Here is a 20146-nt window from a genome sequence, read left to right as displayed (position 1 = left end):
TTGATTTTCTACTATTTTAGAAATGTACGCAGTAAGTCTTAATTGTAACTGAATGCAGAAATGTTCACAATACTTGTTGCCTGTAAATAATCATAGGAATGTTATTTGTTACTGAAGTATTTGTATTTGTTACTGTAGTACATGTAGTTCTACCTTACCCTATACGAAAAGTACAACAGTAATGTTCATACAATATAATATATTTAAGCGTAACATCATACATATATCATGAGCATGTCCTTCTTACAGGGATCGGACCGGAAGTGGATGAGGAGGAGCTGGCGCACATGGCCTCTACACCGGAGCACGTGTTCCTCGTGCACGATACCCGGTCGCTGGTATTAGTGAGGCGCCATCTAGAACACCGTTTCCGACTTGGTGAGTGTGTGGGGTGGGGGGGGGTCGCTTAGTTTCAAAATGTATACGAGTACATAGCTGCCGTAAGATCGACGTACATGTGCATTGTTCCTGGATTTACTATATAAACAAATGTCATTGCGTATTTAAAAACTTTATTATTTTTTATAAATTTTAATTTAATTTGACACGCTAGTTTTTGCGATAAAATTGTCTGCAGACAACACAACTGGAGTTAGAACCTGCTGTTTCTGAACGACCATTTTCCTCACTTAATAAAAGTCTGCACTAATATACGAATATGACATGTACTTTAACGACACGAAATTTTTCTGAAATCATTAATGGTGCAAATACACTTTCGAATATAAACTTATATTGAATAAATAAGTACAACAATCATTGTCCGTCCATGGACTCGACATAAGAAGAGCTTAGCGGCCTTTAGTTTTTGTTAAAATTTAATACGTGGTTTTAAACGCACACCTTTTTAATGGTTGGGTAAATTCTGGGATTATAAATTTTTGTCTTGCATTTTCACCATTTTAGTCATATGATATCGTTCAATTTACCGATTCCCGCATTTCCTGGATAAGCTGGTTTAAATTTACTAATGCACATACTTAAAACAAGTGCCCTACTTGATTCAGAAGAATGGGCGAACGTCATGGTCATCACCCGAGAAAACGGGGCTTGATGCATGTGCATAAAGAGTCGTCCCAGATTAGCATGTGCAGTTCGCACAGGCTAATCAGGGACGACACTTTCCTCGTGTGTATGGCATTTTTCGTTTAAATGAAGTCTCTTCTAAGCAAAAATCCATTTTAGGCGAAAATTATCGTCCCTGATAAGCCTGTGCGGACTGCACAGGCTGGGACGACACTGTACGCACGTGCATTATGCCCAGTTTTCTCAGAACGCGGCTCAATTATTTAGCCGGGAATCGATCCTATGATTTAGTCTGAACCTATGTATTTTAGCTCAATTGCATATAAAGCCTAAGGCTTATTTTAAACGCTCTCGAGTCCTTTTCCTGGGCCTAGAACTAGTACTTGGTGTCTTTGGTGGATATCTCAAGTACGCCCCCCACCCCTAGTTGGGATCGAACCCGTTTCCTCCCCGATCGCTATGCGGACACCATATCCATCACGCCACGGCGATCCTCTGATTTATAGTCAAGCGCTCTACCTACTAGGCTAGCCGACCGATGCATACAGTACAAACATACGTGTTAACTGTGGGCAATGGACATATAGACTTCCGTTTATAGAATACCGACGTTAGGAATGCATTCATGTTTGTAGAAGAAACCAACGTAAGGCATAATACCATTGATTATAATGGTGTTCTTTAAAGATTCCCAATCAACGCCATACGTAGCGTCTAATAAGAGTCACGTGTGCAGACCGCTCAGCCAATCAGAAACGCTGGAGATTGTGTGGACCGCCTACCCACCGGAAGCATGTGATCTGCAGGACAAGGCGAGGTCACGATGGATTCGACCCGTGGTGGGCGGGAAGGAGGCCTATGCGTTACTAGGTGAGCAGAATAAAGAATGTCCGATTATGTGAACATTTTTAAATAGAAGGAGGTGAAAGTGGTGTTCCTTTGCCACCCCTGGTACCCTCATTGGAAACATTTACGGTGCTTTGTGACGCCATTCCTTAGAGCAATGAATGAATGTCCTTTACAATTCGTTTTAAAGTTACGGATATAATTAATTGACGTCTTTCTATTAGCAGACAATCATGTGATCGGTGGTTCTTGAATTCTGACCATGTTCCATTAGCAGGCAACGATAGTCGTGTCAGTGACTCTCGTTTATAACGTGAATAAAACGCGACATTCATAGATATTGTTTGTCGCATGATGATATTGAAAACAGTTACACACAGTAAAACATTATGCACAGTTGGGTTATAGTGACGAATATGACGTCATTTCTTTTACCAGACGACGACATCATTCGCCAAACGGGCATACGGCCATGCCTCCAGTTGGTAATCCAGAGTCGTCTGCGACGCGACGGCTTCATAATCCTGCCTTCTGACGTCAGAGAAGGAGTCCAGCGCGTGACAAATGAGGCTCAGGCGCTTGACCTTATTGACAAGTTCATAAAAGACAGACGCTGGATTAAAATCTTATAACGCACCCAATGTTTAAAGGCCTCGTTTCTGGAATGTTTGGCCTCTACTGACAGTTTTCCACTCAGTGTATTGGGCTGCCATATAATATCTTTTATCTGACATTTTGTCTCAGCCGACATAACATTCGCTCATTGATATTACTCTGTTGCAGTGATTTTTAGTTGATAAGGTCCAGATTCACTGTTACAAGCGCGGATTGCCATTTCAAGGGGTGGGATAGGGTTGAAGTTTGCTTTAGTTTCATTTTTTGCAATTCAACAGTATTTCCGTCATATCTTAGGGATCAGATAACCAACAAACACTTTCTTATGTAAGTTGATTGACCTTTTCCAAGCGCACATAATAGACCCTTTTCACAATAAGCCAAAATCGATAAGAGCGCGAAGTCACGTGACTCGCAGAATTTCAGAACGTGACTGAACGCGTAGCCATTTCAAATAGTGCCCCGATATGCCGCATCTAATTTCAACCCTTCACTCTTTGGAATATTTGGCGACGTAATTATATTGTCAGCACAATATGACATTTCAGGAATAAGTTGATATATATATTTCCCATTTTAAGTATAAATTCATCACGTGATATCTAAAAATAGCAACAGCGGTAGTATTGTGAAACTAGTCTATTATGCCAATAACCGAATATTGGAGTTAATGAGAAAATGGCTGTAGAGTATCTCCTGAACAATACCCACACAAGTTATCTGTCCGGGCTGAGGAATAAATCCACAATCCTTCGATTTGTAGAACAGCGCTCTACCAGCCGAGCTAGCCAATCTGGCTCATTTATCATGCCTCTGTTGCAAACATTGACCTAATAAAGCAGGGTCGAATAAACTAGTTGATATCCGGCAGTACAAAGCGTGACCGCGATCTACCGTAAGTATGTATTCCTACGCGCCGATCAACATGTTCTTATATTTTACCTTTGAAATGTATTGGTATGCATCATGAATGTTATCTTTATATTAGATCTATATATCATCCTTTTTTCTTCTTAAAAATATATTACCGAACCAGCTTTCCGTATTTATCATTTTCATTTATTGATTACGCAATTTATGACGTATCTAGTGGGACGTCACTTCTCAGACGAAACATAATTAAGTGGTCCCCGTAAAATATAACCGTTGAATCCGTTGACTATAATATATAGAGTATGCGATATATAAGGGGAGGTAACCAATCTAGAAACAAACTATCTAGTTTCTTTCAGGATTTTAGGGACAACAATTTTGACGTGGTGGTTTTAACAGTATTTTTTTTTACTACTTTTAAAGCATCGAACGAATCCAAAACGTATTTCGGATTGTGTGTTTTTCATTCATAATTGTTAACATCGATAGGAATAAAATAATTCGCTACGACAGGATTACGATTTCGTAAATCGGATTTTGACAAAGGGATGGAAGAACTGAAAATGGATGTGTACTCGTCATGATATATTACTTACCGGTACCATAACAACAATAAGTGTATTTAAGTGAGATAACCCTGAAATTTACGTTCCGAAAAAAATGTATACAAACCATAAGTTACTACGTTGATCAATTCATTTGAGAATATGGGATGCAATAATGAATTAAAATGTTTTTGTTCATTTTATTTTTATTACTTAATTGTACTTGGTATGTCTGCTCTAGCATATAGTCTTTACTTGCATGACACGTGTTGACTTGGAGTTAGCAATAAACCGTGCTTCTGTGGACATTATAAAAGTAAAATTATAAAAAGTCAAACAAATGACTTAAAAAAAACATTTTTATGCATGCTATTTTGCTTAAAAATGCACTCTTTACTACATTTTTTGCATGTTGAAGTTAACGAAACAATTTCAATGTTCAAATTGAGTGCAAATTTGACCGGTAGTGATTTTTACTGAGTTATAACAGGAGGGTTTTCTCCCGTTAATACAACCAAACAAAGTTATTGTAAGTAATGCGACATGAAAAGTACATGATTGTGCAGGTGAGAGATTCTCATATTACAATCGAAGTTTCATGAACAAAAATTAGCCCAGTGTATACTTATGAATTTAATGTTTTCTTATTGATCAACACTGATGTCTGTCTTATAAATAGAAGCGATAAACAAAGCATCGATGTAGATTAAACTTATGTATTGTTATAAAATATCGGCGTGAAGTAAAATACATTTTAAACATGGAAATAATTTACGTACAAGATAACCAAAATGTCACAAGATATGCCCGTTTGAATGTTTTGGACATCATCTAGACACAACTTCTGACCAAAGTTGGTGAAGATCGGATCAAAACTACTTCCATTAGAGAGCGGACACCGGTATGGAGTTGTTTACCCTCGGGACTTCGGTTAAAAAACCATTGCCCTAGCACACTGCTGAACATTAAAACTCTGCGTTTAAAAGCCGAAAACGGCCATAATATGGTCAGCCCGATAATACTGGGCTGTACAATTTATAATATAAGATACTTTGCTGTGTGGATGCGGTGCTTTGATAAAAATCTTGTAGTTTAAAAATAGCTTTACTTTATTATTCAAAAGGCGTTAAAAACGCAATACACATTAATTGGACAACGCCGTGCCTAACGCTGTTAAAAAGCGGAATTTTTATTGGCTGACAGCATTTTAAAAACATGGCTTTGATTGGTCGGATTTCCTAACTTGCAGTAGCAAGTAGGTCAATCCGTTTTGAGATACAACAATTTGCACAAAGAACGACATTGACATTAGACGATTATAGATAATATGTATGCTGAGCATCTAAAAATCTACACTGACGGCTCCAAATGCCCTAACTCTGGTTTGGTAGCCAACTCTTTTGTAATTCCTTTAAAAACATTAGTAAAACGCACAGGCTCAGCAACAATCTCTCTATTTTTACAGCAGAACTTTTGGCAATTAAATTCTCTCTGTGCTGGATATTGGTCAATAAACCTACTAAAACTGCTATTTTATCAGACTCAATGTCATCTCTTGAGTCCATAAAAAACAGAAATAGCAGATCTAGGCCTGATATTTTAGCTAGCATTTTGGAACTTCATCAACAGTGCCTAGATAAATCTTTAAAGGTCACATTAGTATGGTGTCCAGCACAAGTCAACATCAGTGGGAATGAACAGGCCGACAGGGGGGCCAAAGAGGGCCTCTTGAGGGGGGCCGTAGATGCTGGGGAACCCCTGGCACCTACTGAGATCTACTCCCTGACAAAGAAATTTGTAATGGGTGAGTGGAATCTCCGGACCGACAATTTGTCTTCCCGTCGACATAATATTACCAGACTTGCGAAAACCCTCAGACCGCCTGACAGATACTCAGCAAGCATTGTGCTTGACAGAGCCATCACGCGCCTGAGGATGGGAACCACCCTATTACCCGGTGGCGCAGGAAAGTATGTCCTCGGTATAGACCCCGCATGTCCTAGGTGTCAGGAACCTCATACTGCGCCCCACATGCTGCTGCACTGTCCTAACCATAAGGCGCAGCGGGACCACCTCGATGCTGCATTGCGTTCCCATGGACTAGTTTTTAACCTTTCCAACGTGCTAGACCCCAAGGGAGCAGCAAGGGGCCCGGTCTTCTCTGCCCTCGCCAAATACCTTCTGGATTGTCAGATAACTGACAAAATCTAGGTCCTTGGGGGAGGGAGAGCAGCCAACACCCACGTAATTATTCAGTCTTGTGACTGTTTTTCTTTTTAAACTGTGTAATCTTTGCACAAAACTGATGTAATCTAATAATTGTGTTGGATTTGTGACCCTTTTACACAACTTTTATTTTAGTTTTTAATGGGTTTATTGTTCTACCCCGTCCTTTCTAAATCAGGCCAATGGCATTGACCTGGTTTTCTTTATTTTAATACATTTTTTATGAGAGTATGACGTTAGTCCACCATTTACATTTTTCAGTTTTTTAATATAAAATATATTTTTTTATGGCATTTCTTACTACAAGAAAGGACGAGGCTGTCCAGTAACCTGGGATTGTTGGCTGCATTGCACCCCCTCTCTTCCCCTTTGACACCCCACCCTTTCCCCTTCAAACTTGAAGAACCATGTCGGACTGGAGTGCACGGTGCAGGGCCTTATACCATGATAAACACTTATTTAGCCCTATCCAGGGTAATACCAATCCCTTGGTATTATTGTCGACTTTGTTGATACTGCTAATTTTGTACCTTGTAGTACATTAAATCTTGTTATAACTGCTATTTTGTGTAGCAAATTTCATTATTTTTGTGTAAAACTGCTATCTTATATAGCAAATTGCCTTAATTTTTTTTCTCAATACTGCTAGTCCTACACCATAGCAAACATTTTACTCTGTATTACACTAATTCATGTTAAAATTGCTATTTTTTATAGCAAATTTCCTTAATTGTATATTAAATTGCTATTTTATATAGCAAATTGCCTCGGTTTTTCTGTTTAATTGCCATTTTACATACCATACAAGGTACTTTAGTACTATTTCCTCCATTCTTATCACCAATATATAAATAATATTGGTTGGATTAGAGCTTTTTGGGTTTGTTTTAATGCATCTAGGTAATATTTGTTTTTTTTTACCATTTAACATCATACCTTTTTATAATTCTCCTTCAATTGTATATAAACCATTTTCCATTTACCATGCACTCCCTCTGGTCCAGGGGAAACAACCATTGTAGACTCCATACCCACAATTACCTCCCTTAGTTCAACTGAGTGACATCACCCCTGCTGGCTCTTTTTCCCCCACTCACATCGGCCTACACTTCCAAAAATCTCTTCTTCTTTCAACCCTCCAGGGTGGCAACATGTATTTTAAATATATAAACGCATATAGTTCTGTACATATTGTAAATAATGTACCTTTTGTACAAATTTAGTTGTTTTTATCTCATTTTTAACTGTAAAGCACATTGTCTAACCTTTAATTTTTATGTGGCGCTATAAAGGTGACCGTTTGGAGACACGTAAGTCATTACCCTTAACATATAAGTTTTTTTTTACTAAACTCACTTTTAAATATTGTTTTAATGCCACTCTGGGGGGACTTCTCTTCTCCATAGCCCAATCCTCCTTAAGTTCCATACAGACAGGGTCTCACGTTGGAGCATTACGGCTATATTCCCTGTCTGCAAGTGTTTAACATTGAGCCACATACATAAACTTATACACATGACGTTTTTAATAACTCTATACTCAATTGCAACATTAATATATATTTGAGAGTTATACTCCCTATGTGTTATTATATATTGTCTTTTTTCCTTTCTTTTTCATATAATTGCATGTACACATGCAAATTCACTTTACATGTGAGAGCTGTTAAATCAGGCTCTGGCATCCCTACTAATTAATGTTCATAGATATAAACATATCTCTCCAACGATTAGATCTTGTTGTGTGGCATTTAGTTTAAACTTTAACATTTGAAAGTGTAGGCTGGTATGAGTGGGGAATAAACCAGCAGGGGCACTACCAATAGGTTGGTCTAAGGCAGGTAATTGTGGAGGTGGAGTCTATGACGGTTGTTTCCCATGGACCAGAGGGAGTGCACGGTGAATGAAAAATAGTATGACAACAATTGAAGGAAAATTAAAACAGTGTGATATAAAATTGGTAAAAAGACCAAATAATACCTCAATGCAGGGAAAACCTCACAAAGTGCTCTTATCCAACCAATATTATTTAAATATAGGGGATAACAAGAGAGAGAATAGTACAAAAGTACCTTATCTTATATAGAATAGCAATTTAACACAAAAATAAGGAAATTTGCTATTTAAAATAGCAATTTGACAAAAAAAAAAGGAAATTTGCTATATAAAATAGCAATTTTAACGAGCGGACACCATGTTTAATGCTTGAAATGCACTCCGTGACCTAGTTTTTGACCCCGCATGACCCATATTTGAACTTGACCTACACATAATTAAGACAACAATTCTTACCAAATTTGGTGAAGATCGGATGACCCGGTTACCTAGTTTTTGACCCAGCATGACCCATATTTGAACTTGACCTACACATCATTTAGACACAACTTCTGATCAAATTTGGTGAAGATCGGATGAAACCTACTTCAATTAGAGAGCGGACACCTTGCTTAATCTTTGAAATGCACTAAGTGACCCCTTGACCTAGTTTTTTTTGACAAGGCATGACCCATATTCGAACTTGACCTAGATATTGTCTAGATACAACTTCTGACCAAGTTTGGTGAAGACCGGTTGAAAACTATTGGAAACAGAGAGCGGAAACTGCTGTGGACGCCGCCGCCCGCCTACCCGCCCGCCAAGGGTGAAACTATAATACGTCCCGTTTTTGAAAAAACGGGCGTATAATAAGAAATGGTTATTAACTTAGCTATAGATATCACATAAAATTGAATGTTTTAACATATTAATTTATTTTTTATTTACTTTCATTAATTTTTAAGTTTACTTTACCAATTACACAAGTCTGCAATTTCACTGATCAAACAGCGTTTTCTTCCAGTATGTTTAACTGATCTTTGTCAAGGTCCATTTGTGTTGCGTCTAAGAAAATGTTTAAAGCAATTGTAGTATATAATTTTGAATGAACGAGAGTACAAGGAATACATGCATGAACGCATGCAGGCATTCTTGAAATATATTTATAATCAACGTATGACTCATTTTTCTCACAATCAAGAATGTATCCTGTCCAAAATGTATATGAATGTGTTGTGATTTTAGTGGAGAGCAAACGTGAACCTAATTAACACGACTTTCCGAAATCACTTATCGTGTTCAGTCTTCTGATAGAACTTATAAAGCTTAAAATGACTGAACCAATATTTTACCATTATTTGATGCTAATCTTGGGGAAAAAGTCGAGCTTTGACACTTTAGGAAAGATGGGCTATACACCAAAAGGAAAATAAAACATGCTTAGCTATGTCTTTTATTTATGTGACCCATCACTCTCGCACAGTTGCTTAGAGAAATTTGAGATTGTAACAAATATCAGAAAAGTAAAACTAAGCTATAACAAATAAGGTAAACACAAACGACCGAAGTATATACATGTTTTCCATGTCGAATTTATGCTTATTGAATAATTCATTTATTTTGGTGTACTAAACGACTACCGATAGTGTGTAATTGATACTCCCGTCTATATCGATTTGTCAATGGTATTTAAATATGCTTTTCATTGTCTATCAATAATTAGGTCAATTATGGCTTACACGAATAGGGCAATCATTGTCAGACAGAGTTTCATTTAGACTTGTTCGAAACAAAACTGTACAACAAATGAAACAAATCTGATTTGCAAAGAATTTTTAAAAAGCGCTCCTTGTTAGTGCGCTAACCTCGAGTTTGCTACTTCTTAAAATTAATGTATTCAGTTAATGATTATAAACGTTTAGTAACTAAAGTAAGTGCAATTACACCATATGGGTCACGTTTTCAACATAGCCCATATGTATCTTCATTAAAAAAGACTGCCTGCTGAAAACAATAAAAATTACATTCCGCAGATAAAGTTTAAAATCTGAGGAAGATTGCGCTCGCATTGAATACGAAAGTTGTCCAAGGGAGTGTAATTTGTGCCATTTGTGATACATCGACTATTTCCGGGTCCCTTCGTAAAATAGATCTCGTGTTTATTGAGTAACCATCTTGGCTTGATGCACCGAACATTTTGAGTATAATAATAATAATAATTATAATAATAATAATAATAATAATAATAATAATAATAATAATAATAATAATAATAATTATAATAATTATTATTATAGTTGTCGGTATTACCAAACATTAAACGTCGGCAGGATTTTGGAACTGTAGTTATTTGTTGTTTTTAATCCAATTAGGGTCAATTGGTGAATTGAAAAATGGTAAAATTACATTTATATTAATGTAAAAACTGTTTTCCTTGTAACAGTTAAATATGATAAATAAATAAACTATGTAACTGTCAACAGTTTTTTTTCATGCATTCATATGTTTATTATCACATTATTGGATGTAACTGATATTTTCATTTTTACTAATAACTAATTAAAACAGAATGCACTTTTCTTGCAAATTATTTCATTATTAATAATTTAATTAGCAAATGTAATCAAAACTTATTTTTATTTTAATAATTTAACTCAATGATATTAATATTTTTAGGGAGCAAACTGTCTACATAATATGAAAAATTATCGCCCACTGTCAATAAAAGGGACATTTTCATTTTTAAAAGTAGTTAAAAACGAACTTGCAGTAAGTGAAATTTTGATGCAACCTTTTGAAACTTTAGACTTTGAATGATGAAAATTCGGATATGGGTACATTGTGTTTGCTATCAATAAAACATGACAGGCACTACAAAATCGTATATATAATATACTCTGTAAGATACGTGATATATAATATCATTTCAAATTAAAACTACAAAATTGACAACTATCCAAAGATATATTATTCATTTGAGTGAAGGAATGATGTATTATAATAATCATGATAAGTTTTTCCGTATGACTTTGCCTTTTAAGGAATAGTTTATCATAACAGTTGTAATAAATATATATAAAATAAACGAGATCAAGGATAGCTTCCTGTCATGTATAGTGTACTTGTAAGACAAACAGATTCTTCCAAATCATCGCTGTCAATACATTAGTATCTCATTTACAGTGAAATAATTTGCAGTTCATGTGTGCAGACCATGTTTCATATTTTGGTAAAAGGAATTGTACTGCTTTTTAACGTATCTTACAAAAGAAAATCATGCATTGCAAAAAGCGCTTATTAGAACAAAAACATATCAAAGAATGACTAACTTGCCTTTCTCTAGTAGTAAATTTTTTTAAAGTCTAAACAAGACCACTTGCTGAAATAACTGCAAAAAAGATAAAATTGTTAACGTATCTTACATTTAACCTGAGTGTCAACAAAACTCCTTTTTTCTAAAGATGCTTGCTAGTTTAAGCTGATTTATATATATATATATATATATATATATATATATATATATATATATATATATATATATATATATATATATATATATATATATATATTATGCATTTTGAGTTTCAAATCCTATCCCATGTTAGCCATACTGGAACGATATTTTGTTATTGTATGCCACTACAAATGTTAACATATCTTACAGTGTAAATCTTTCTTAGAGAACAACTTCGTGCCTAGTCTGTTGCTCAATACCTGTTTAAACTATTAATTAGTCGATGTTTTATTAATGCAGTGGCTCTATCTATAAAATTCCATTAATGAAAATACACAGTCTACATTCTCAATGAAAAAGAGAAATTATGCAAATTGCTACATGTGCTTATAAACAAATCGCTTTAGTTCATTGTTTTTTTCTGTTAAAGAATCAAGTTAGATCATTATCAAACTATGACTGCCAGAAGTGTAACATTATAAGTAGCGCGTTGGTAGTCATATACCGGTATAATAAAGTAAGATCAAAATGAATTTTAAATAAATGTGATGTATATACAATCGTATGAAATCTAACATTAGGAGCAATCTCGTTGTCAAGTTCTTTTTAATTATAATTTGTGTGAATATTTTTATCATCTTAACTGTATACAGTGCCAAGAAAAGATCATGTACTAACAAAGTGACAGCTATTAGATATGGTAAATTGGGAAAAAAAACAGCGGTCTTCTTAAATGGGATTATTAATACATGTTTTTTAAAGTCTACATTTTCCATGAAACACAGATTGTGCAGTTTATTGTAAACAACCTGCTTTAGGTCATTGCGCATTTCATGAAGGTATCTAGCTCATCTACTTCTGTAACATGTCCAATTATTTAAATTACCATGTCCCTGCAGGTCATTCACATTCAAATTATTTCCCTATCACTGTATTCTTTTTGATATACCCATGGTGGAGTTCGGATAGAAATGTAAGATACGTGAGCAAAATTGTAAGATACGTTAAATACAATATCAAAAGCACAAGGCCTAATACTCCGTCAAAATATATACATACTTACATTGTAATGTAATGTTGACCCTTGTTATATTAACCAAGCACGCATATACTGACAGAAAAAAATTCATCTTATGAACATTGTGCACTAAACATAACATAGAGCGTGTAATATACTTTAACTTTATGTAAGATACGTTAAGTCTGTTTGTTACGTTCTATGCACTAAACAGCACATCTATTCATTAACAAGACCATTAAATATTAAGTTTAAAGTATAATGTCATGTTAAACACAAAACGTATTATTCTAAAACGGTAACTTATCACAGCTATAACGTATTAAATTAACCACGGATCCAAAATCAAACATTAAATCAAGTTATAATCAACCTGCCTACAAAAACTATGGATATTTCCCAAGAACATGATTCTGTCAAGTCTATATAATATTAGTTATGCACGTGTGTGGTTTAAAGAATCTAAAGATAGGATTTTGACAAATAGAAAACTGATTACTTAAAAGCATATTAACCATACCAAACCATTAATCTTACCATAACGTATCTTACCATTTTTTTTAGTTTTTATTACCATCATAATGTTTGTGGTTCGAATTACATTAAATGTGCTATATCTTGTCATTATAGAGCAGGCGATTAACCCTTTCAGTGCGGGAACCGAATTTTGAAGGCCTTTGCAAACAGTTTGGATTCAGATGAGACGCCACAGAACGTGGCGTCTCATCAGGATCCAAACTGTTTGCTATTCTGATAGTATTCTTTGAAAAAAATCGAAGAAAATGCTAATGTTAGAAATTAAGCAGACGACATTTAAGCAGACGACAAATTTCACAGCATGCAAAGGGTTAAGGAATCTTAACCTGGAATATCATAGACGTGTTCATTTTGATTATTCAGTCGACAGAGTGTTAACGTATCTTACACAAAATGTACGCAACAATTGACAATTCGAATTTCGTCCATTTGTGGTGTTTTTAATTCTCAAACAATTAGTCTTATTACTATTATAAACATATAATGTGACCACTGCCAATGTCATATACATATAATTCACACTTTATTTACATTATTTCATACAAAAGATGTGTTACCAAAATGTGTTAACGTATTTTACCGCAGTTTACGGGACACTCATTAAATACGTTATTTGAACACTATGAGCATGATTTCAGTGTCCATTGCATATTTTAATGTTTTCCAGTTATGTGTCCTTCAGTTCACAAATAGAAACCCTCTCTAAATCACCAGTTAATTATATTTTGTATCCCTTACACGTTATCACCCATGCCTGGGGCATTGGAAATATTACATTTTAGAGGTATATGTCGTCAAATATCAACTTAAAAAGACTTTTTAATTCGGTTAAAAGTGCTGAGTTCGGGTACCAGCCATCGTTGTCCGTCGATACAGCTTCACAAATTAGCACATTTAGTATCAATTAAAATATATAGGCACGGGATAGTTAAAAAATGAAAATGTCCCTTTAATTGACAAGGGAACGACTGCCACAAGTCGTGATAACATCTGTTTATGTGTAGAATCTACATTGCACATGTATATAATCTTTGATTGGAAACTTACTTGATTATATTTTCCTTTAAGTAGGAACCATCGGTCCATAACAATCATTTTTGTTGATTTTAGTCCTTACGGTTCATCTGTGGTTTATTGATAGTTAATCGAATTAAAAGGAATCCGTCATAAATAAAAAGGAATCAGTCATGTACTTCATTCTTCAATAAAACTAAAAAACCAAGGGCCCTTACAGTTAAAGTTTTCATTAGCCTAGCTTGAGTGCTTTTTGACGATGCCCAGGAAATTTTATTTCAAAAGTTGGTTACAGTTGGGCTTAAAAGCAGGGCAACTACTTTTTTCAAAGCTTGAACAACTCAATCCAATTAAACATAGAATACAAATCGACGACTGTGGATCAATAAGGCAATGATTACATTCCGGCTCACAACAAGACATGATGCATTGAAAGTCTGTCATGTCGGCAAAATTGTTGCTCAATACAGTAATTTCAAGAAAATAAATAAAGTATTAGATACACATAACACAACATGTACATGATTCTATGCTTGTTATTCTTTAGCAAGGCAACCAAAATCCTAAAGATCGTTGCCAGTGCAGCAACCAATTGCGAAAAAAGAGACATATTGTTGTTATTTTGTCTAAGTTATCTCTATAACATAAATATGAGGATAAACAGTGCACACACTAGACATATGCTTTAAGACACACTCTTTATAAATTTGAATGGGTTTTGTTCATTTTGAACTTGCGATATAACAAGCTATAACATAATTTTGAAAACTGAGTTGCGTTTAAGATTATTCTATAGCGAACAACTTCGGTAACTTCAGCGCTTTGATTTTCTGGAGTAAGCGTAATTAAACCATATGGGATAGGTTTGAAACAAATTCCATAGAATCTTCCTGTCTTGAAAACCCTACGCAAACAATGAAAAAGAAAATAAACAAACGATAGATCTATTTAAAATAGAAGTTTATTACACTCACTTTGAATTCGAACCACAGTGGCCAGTCAAAAAAAATAGTATATATAAGAAACTTTTTCTTATATATACTGTTTTTTGACTGGCCCTTGTGATTCGAACGTTCTCCATGTTACACGACTTATTATCCATTACGTTGTTTTGTGTGTACACGTGATTTTCTTTAAGCGGTGGATTCCGGAGAGAGTCGATGAATCACGATTTGTGTGTTTTAATATTTCGATTCAGGGAGATCAATTCGTACTGAAGCGTGTGTTATTTAATCTCAAGTGTGTTTTCCAAAGTCGCACATTAATTAAATTAATTTGATAGTACATCATAATGACAATATATATAGAGATCATAATGACAATATATAATTATTTATCCCATTTTCAACGCGACATTGACGGTATAACACCTTATAAAATATACTAGTCTGTATTCAACACTGTGGGATATACCTGTCGCGTGTACGGACTATTTTTTACTTTACAACTTAATGATTTTTCATAAGAAATAAAGTCGAGACAACTTTAGCTTCAAAATTATACGACCTTCAACCTTTAAATCTAGTCATATGACATAATTTTTCGCCACCCGTATAATGATGAATCAGCTGAAAATGACACTTATTGCATCATTCCCCCCCCCCCCAAAAAAAAAATTTTGACGATTTAATATAAACGCAACTTATTTCACATGTACATGTACTGTATAACCCATGCATATACTTTTGAGATTTAAGAATGTACAACAAGCCATACAAATATCGCACAATTCATAATAATCTGCAATATTTGCTTTTCGATTTAATTCACGTTAGGCATAGAGCTGTGTAAAGTATAAGAAGGTAAAAATTGCACCACACTGGCATTCGGAACGTCCCATTTTGTACACGGGTATTATCCACTCATTTATTTGTTTTGTAATGGAATGTTTTCATTCTTTGTGTATTTATATATTACCGTAATTACTCTATGTTTTCGGACACTTAAAAATAATTAATGATTTTCGTGTCCGAAATTTAGATATGAAAATTGGAGTGTCCGAAAATAGCGTCAATTGCATCAACGACTACCGATAATAGGTCGCGCTTGTAAAATGCCATGCCGTATAGTATACATTACAGTTATAAATGTTTGCACTGCATTTTAAATAATTTTAAATGCTTCATTTATTTGAACGAAAATTACTATAAGGCTGTACTTTGACCAACGAGTTAAATGATGAGCATGTGATGTACCGATACTCGCTGGTATGAACCTGTAATTAACGCAATAAAAAAAGCAAACTATGGATTTTTTGTTTGTTTATATCCTATAGTTGTTGTCTAATTGTCTGTAAAACTTGCAATAGGGTGCATCACACTTTGAAGCGTTTAGTGTTTGTCACAGTTTTTTTTACTGAGCAGGGGTAGTACCATTGCGGTAGATAATTGAACTGTTAATTTGCACTACCCCTTGTAATCGTCATTACGCTTATGCTATCGGGCGAAACCATTGATTAATACTGGTTTACAAGGTCATTAACCCAATAACGCAAATGTAATGGTCCGTTGCCTTCAGACATAAACCTGCCATGTTTTATGATGTTCATCCGGTTGAAAAACCCCATGATCGAAGTGTCATTAGATATCAAATACAAGATCGAAATTTGGTAAAATAGCGCTGTTAAATATACTGTCCGAAAACTTAGAGACATTAATTATGGACGAAAACTTGAGTGTCCTAAAATTAAGAGTCAAAAAAAATAATTATTTTTGCTAAAAAAGGGTGTCCGAAAACTTAGAGTGCCCGAAAACATAGAGTAATTACGGTAATTTATTTTTTTGTACAATAAGCGCATTTACCATAGACAAATAAAAAAGTGTGCAAGTTTAAACATAATTATGTTTGTATGCAGAAATCTGCAAATGCAACCGCGTTTACCAACGGCTATTATTTGATAAACTGCTCCGGTTCATTTTAACAGCAGTAATGAAGAGTACATGACGTAGCGTGTAACGAAGAAGAAAGTTTATTGAGTTCGTAAACTCATTTGAATATAGTGATAGGATGGCATAAGGGTCTTTATTTAACTATGCAAAAATAATTGTTAAAGACCCTAGATGCAAAATCGTCAATTATTGAGTTAAATGGATTATTAGATGGATTTTAAAGGATAATTAAAGGTAAGATACTAGTTCGAACTTGTTTTGCTTTTTTGTACAGGGTCTGGGAACGACACAATGGCTTGCAATAGTGAACTTTATCCAAGTAACTTCATACCTTTTCTGCAGTTATTATACCCATTCTATTATGTTGTGGGTAATATATAGAATTCGCCACTGATTTATGTCCATCTGTCGTTAGATTGACGCACACTTTAAAGAAGTACCACTTTAAGGCACAACATTAAAACTTGCATGGATAGTTCCTTATGATGTTAAGTGGTGCATGTGGATATTTTATTATCCAATTTTAAAAATTACTGCAGTTATACCCTTTCTGCATTACATACACAAAGCTTTACTTAATTACATAATAAGGTCAATTCGCACAATTATTTTAGGAAACTTTGTTTTATGGCTTTTCCATCAGATCTCATATAAAATCACAAGTTTCATTCGAAAATTGCACTGAAGAATAAGTCAATTAAAGTGCTTCCTAGGTGATATTTATTTTGATTGGCCCTGATGCATCTTGCAGTACATGGGGGATGGTCCCCATGGGGACAGTATGGGGAGTGTTCAGTCAGCTGTAACGGGGGTCTGAGACGTCGCTATCGCCAGTGTGACTCTCCATCGCCTAGCAATGACGGGCGCCCCTGTCCTGGCAGGTCTGATGAAGCGGAGACCTGCAACCAAGTACCCTGCCCTGGTGAGTGGCTTTTAATATCTCTGTGAAAGTTTACAGTAGCCGATATATATCTTAAACATATTTAAGTCAATGTTCTGACTCAACTTTGAGCTTTTTTGTCAATATTTGGATCAGTTTGACAATCATTCTCAATTCAGTGATCACAGAAGTTTTTTGTTTGTTTTGAGTCAGTCTCAACCCTGGGTTTGGAGAGGAATATGTGCATATTGTCATAGCTGAGATTTGAGATTGTTTGAGAAGTGACCCACATTCTCAATACTCAACTGAGTGAAAACTCAAATCTAATTGTCTGAGTGGAGCTCAAAAATTGAGAATGTTTATAATACTGGAAAATTGGTCAAATTGTTTAGTTTGAATATGGTTCATGTGAAACCAAAAACGAGGTGACTATGTAAATCGCAGAAAAATTACTTATGGTTTTGAAACCTTTTCAGAATGTTTATTTTGACAAAATCTAGTCCAAGTCTAGTGTGCCAAAAACTAGGTCAGCAGGTCAAATATATTTTAAACTGTGTCACCACTCAAGAAGCCACATTACTTGTAATGTTTGAATCATGTTGGTAGAAAACAAGCATAAGCACCAATTAAAGAACTTATTAATTGTATGCCCACCCATCCATTAATATTGCATATAGTTTATAGTCTTGTAATTATGGGTTTAAGTAAGCAACACCAATATGTGGCCATTCCTGTCCTCGTAGAAAGAACTTTTAACGATAATGCAAGTTGGTCTTTATCAAAATGAAACATTTAAATACTTTAAAACAATTATATTCTTAAGTACATTAATTTTTTAGCTTTCACAGGCTAACGCAGCCATATTTGAGCAGCCCAACCAACTCAAAATGTTTCAACTTCATTTTCTTCAAATTTTAAATGTGGTAATAATACTGGAATAAATGAAACAAATTTATTTTTTTTATGTATTTGTTATGAATAAAGTAACTGCATGGATCACAAAAGGCAAATAGTGTTATTAAACTTTTTTATTAATAAAAAAAATGATATAATAAGAAAATTAAACCTGACACATTGCATTTTAGTTGATTTTAAATTGATGCTATCTTAAGGAATGGTAAAAATAATTTTCTGATTGTAATTGTTATGATTTATTCTGAAGTATCATTCAGACATTTCTTTTTAATAAGCTGTATTAAAGGAAGTTAAAAGCATATACAACTCCACCACAAACCTTCTTCCCACACAAATGTATATTGGAATTGTCTTAGGCAGTTGAGACAAAAAGTGAAGTTTAGAATCAATGGGAGTTCGACTCAAGAATGTCTTATTATATTTCTATTAATATAATATAATAATATATAATGGACAACATATAACTATGAAATGGACCTTTCATCTTATAGTTTAACAACATATATTTCTGTTTTCTTCTGCAAGATGCTCTAGTCATATGCAACATTTGTCTTTGATGAACTTGGCCTTTTGGTACCTCTGCTCCTGTTTGAATCAGTTTTAGATAACCATTGCACATTTTCTTCTTGCCCACTTTGTATGGCTTTGTCCGAAAAAAGTATAACTTTTCTATTTAATTCGTTTGGTTCATTGGTATCGGTTATTTCTAATGTATCTGATTCCTTTCTGGTTTTCTTGTTGGCATCATTTTCCTGCCTTGTTTCCCCTCTGTTAGCAACATCTACATTTCTCGTAACGGACTTCGTGTCTTGAAGAACAGTTTTGTTGCTGTCACTCGGTCGCTCTGTAATAACCCTTTGTTCAATATGGCTCTCAAACTTTGCATAGTCTATCTTAGCTATATTCTTATCCTTATAGATGATATATGCTAGGGTCATTAGGCAAGGAAACAGAAATATGGCACCAGCCATTATTCCTATCACCATTTTGAGGTCGCTGACCTTGACCTTTTTGCAAGCTTCCTGCAGAACCTCGGTGTGGTTAAGCAGCTGTTGGATGCAGATGGTGCAAGTGCCTTTCAACTCGTAACTTATCGTCATTTTGCGTTCTTGACTTTGAATAACTGATGAAGTGTAGAGCGTCTGATGTTGATCATTGTAGAGTACGGTCTTGAATCCATAGATGTTTTGAACTGTTGTATTCACTGTCCATGACATTTCAATGTTATTGCCGGTGACCTCAACTTCTAAATTTAGCTGACCAATAGGACCACATTTTCCTGGATAAAGACTGACCAATAAAAGCAGTCCAAGAACATTTGCAGCCCACCCATTCCCTGCAATAAACAATAAAAATCAATAATTTTAAAGCTTGACAAAGGGAAATAACAATTTGTTTTGGTCTTATACCAAAGGACCAAAAATTTGTCCATTGCCATATGTGGCCAGCCTAGCTCAAGACTAGCCTTTGCATCCGCGCAGTCTGGTCGAGATTT

General features: G+C 34.8%; 2 protein-coding genes across 2 annotated transcripts in view; both read left to right on the top strand.

The window, feature by feature from the left end:
* Positions 1-2504, top strand: part of LOC127838130 (collagen alpha-1(XII) chain-like) — a 148942-nt gene extending 146438 nt beyond the window's left edge. The window contains exons 7-9 of the mRNA XM_052365703.1: positions 250-378; positions 1714-1896; positions 2311-2504. Coding sequence (XP_052221663.1) covers positions 250-378; positions 1714-1896; positions 2311-2504 — 506 coding nt within the window. The remainder of the gene's footprint in view (positions 1-249; positions 379-1713; positions 1897-2310) is intronic.
* The window catches only part of LOC127838126 (uncharacterized), a 138237-nt gene that overhangs the window by 36886 nt on the left and 81205 nt on the right, over positions 1-20146 (top strand). The window lies entirely within an intron of this gene.

Source organism: Dreissena polymorpha, chromosome 7 (genome assembly GCF_020536995.1).
Source record: "Dreissena polymorpha isolate Duluth1 chromosome 7, UMN_Dpol_1.0, whole genome shotgun sequence".
NCBI classification, from domain to species: Eukaryota; Metazoa; Mollusca; class Bivalvia; order Myida; family Dreissenidae; genus Dreissena; species Dreissena polymorpha.
The sequence above is the reverse complement of the archived record's forward strand: the minus strand, read 5'-3'. Positions and strand labels throughout refer to the sequence as shown.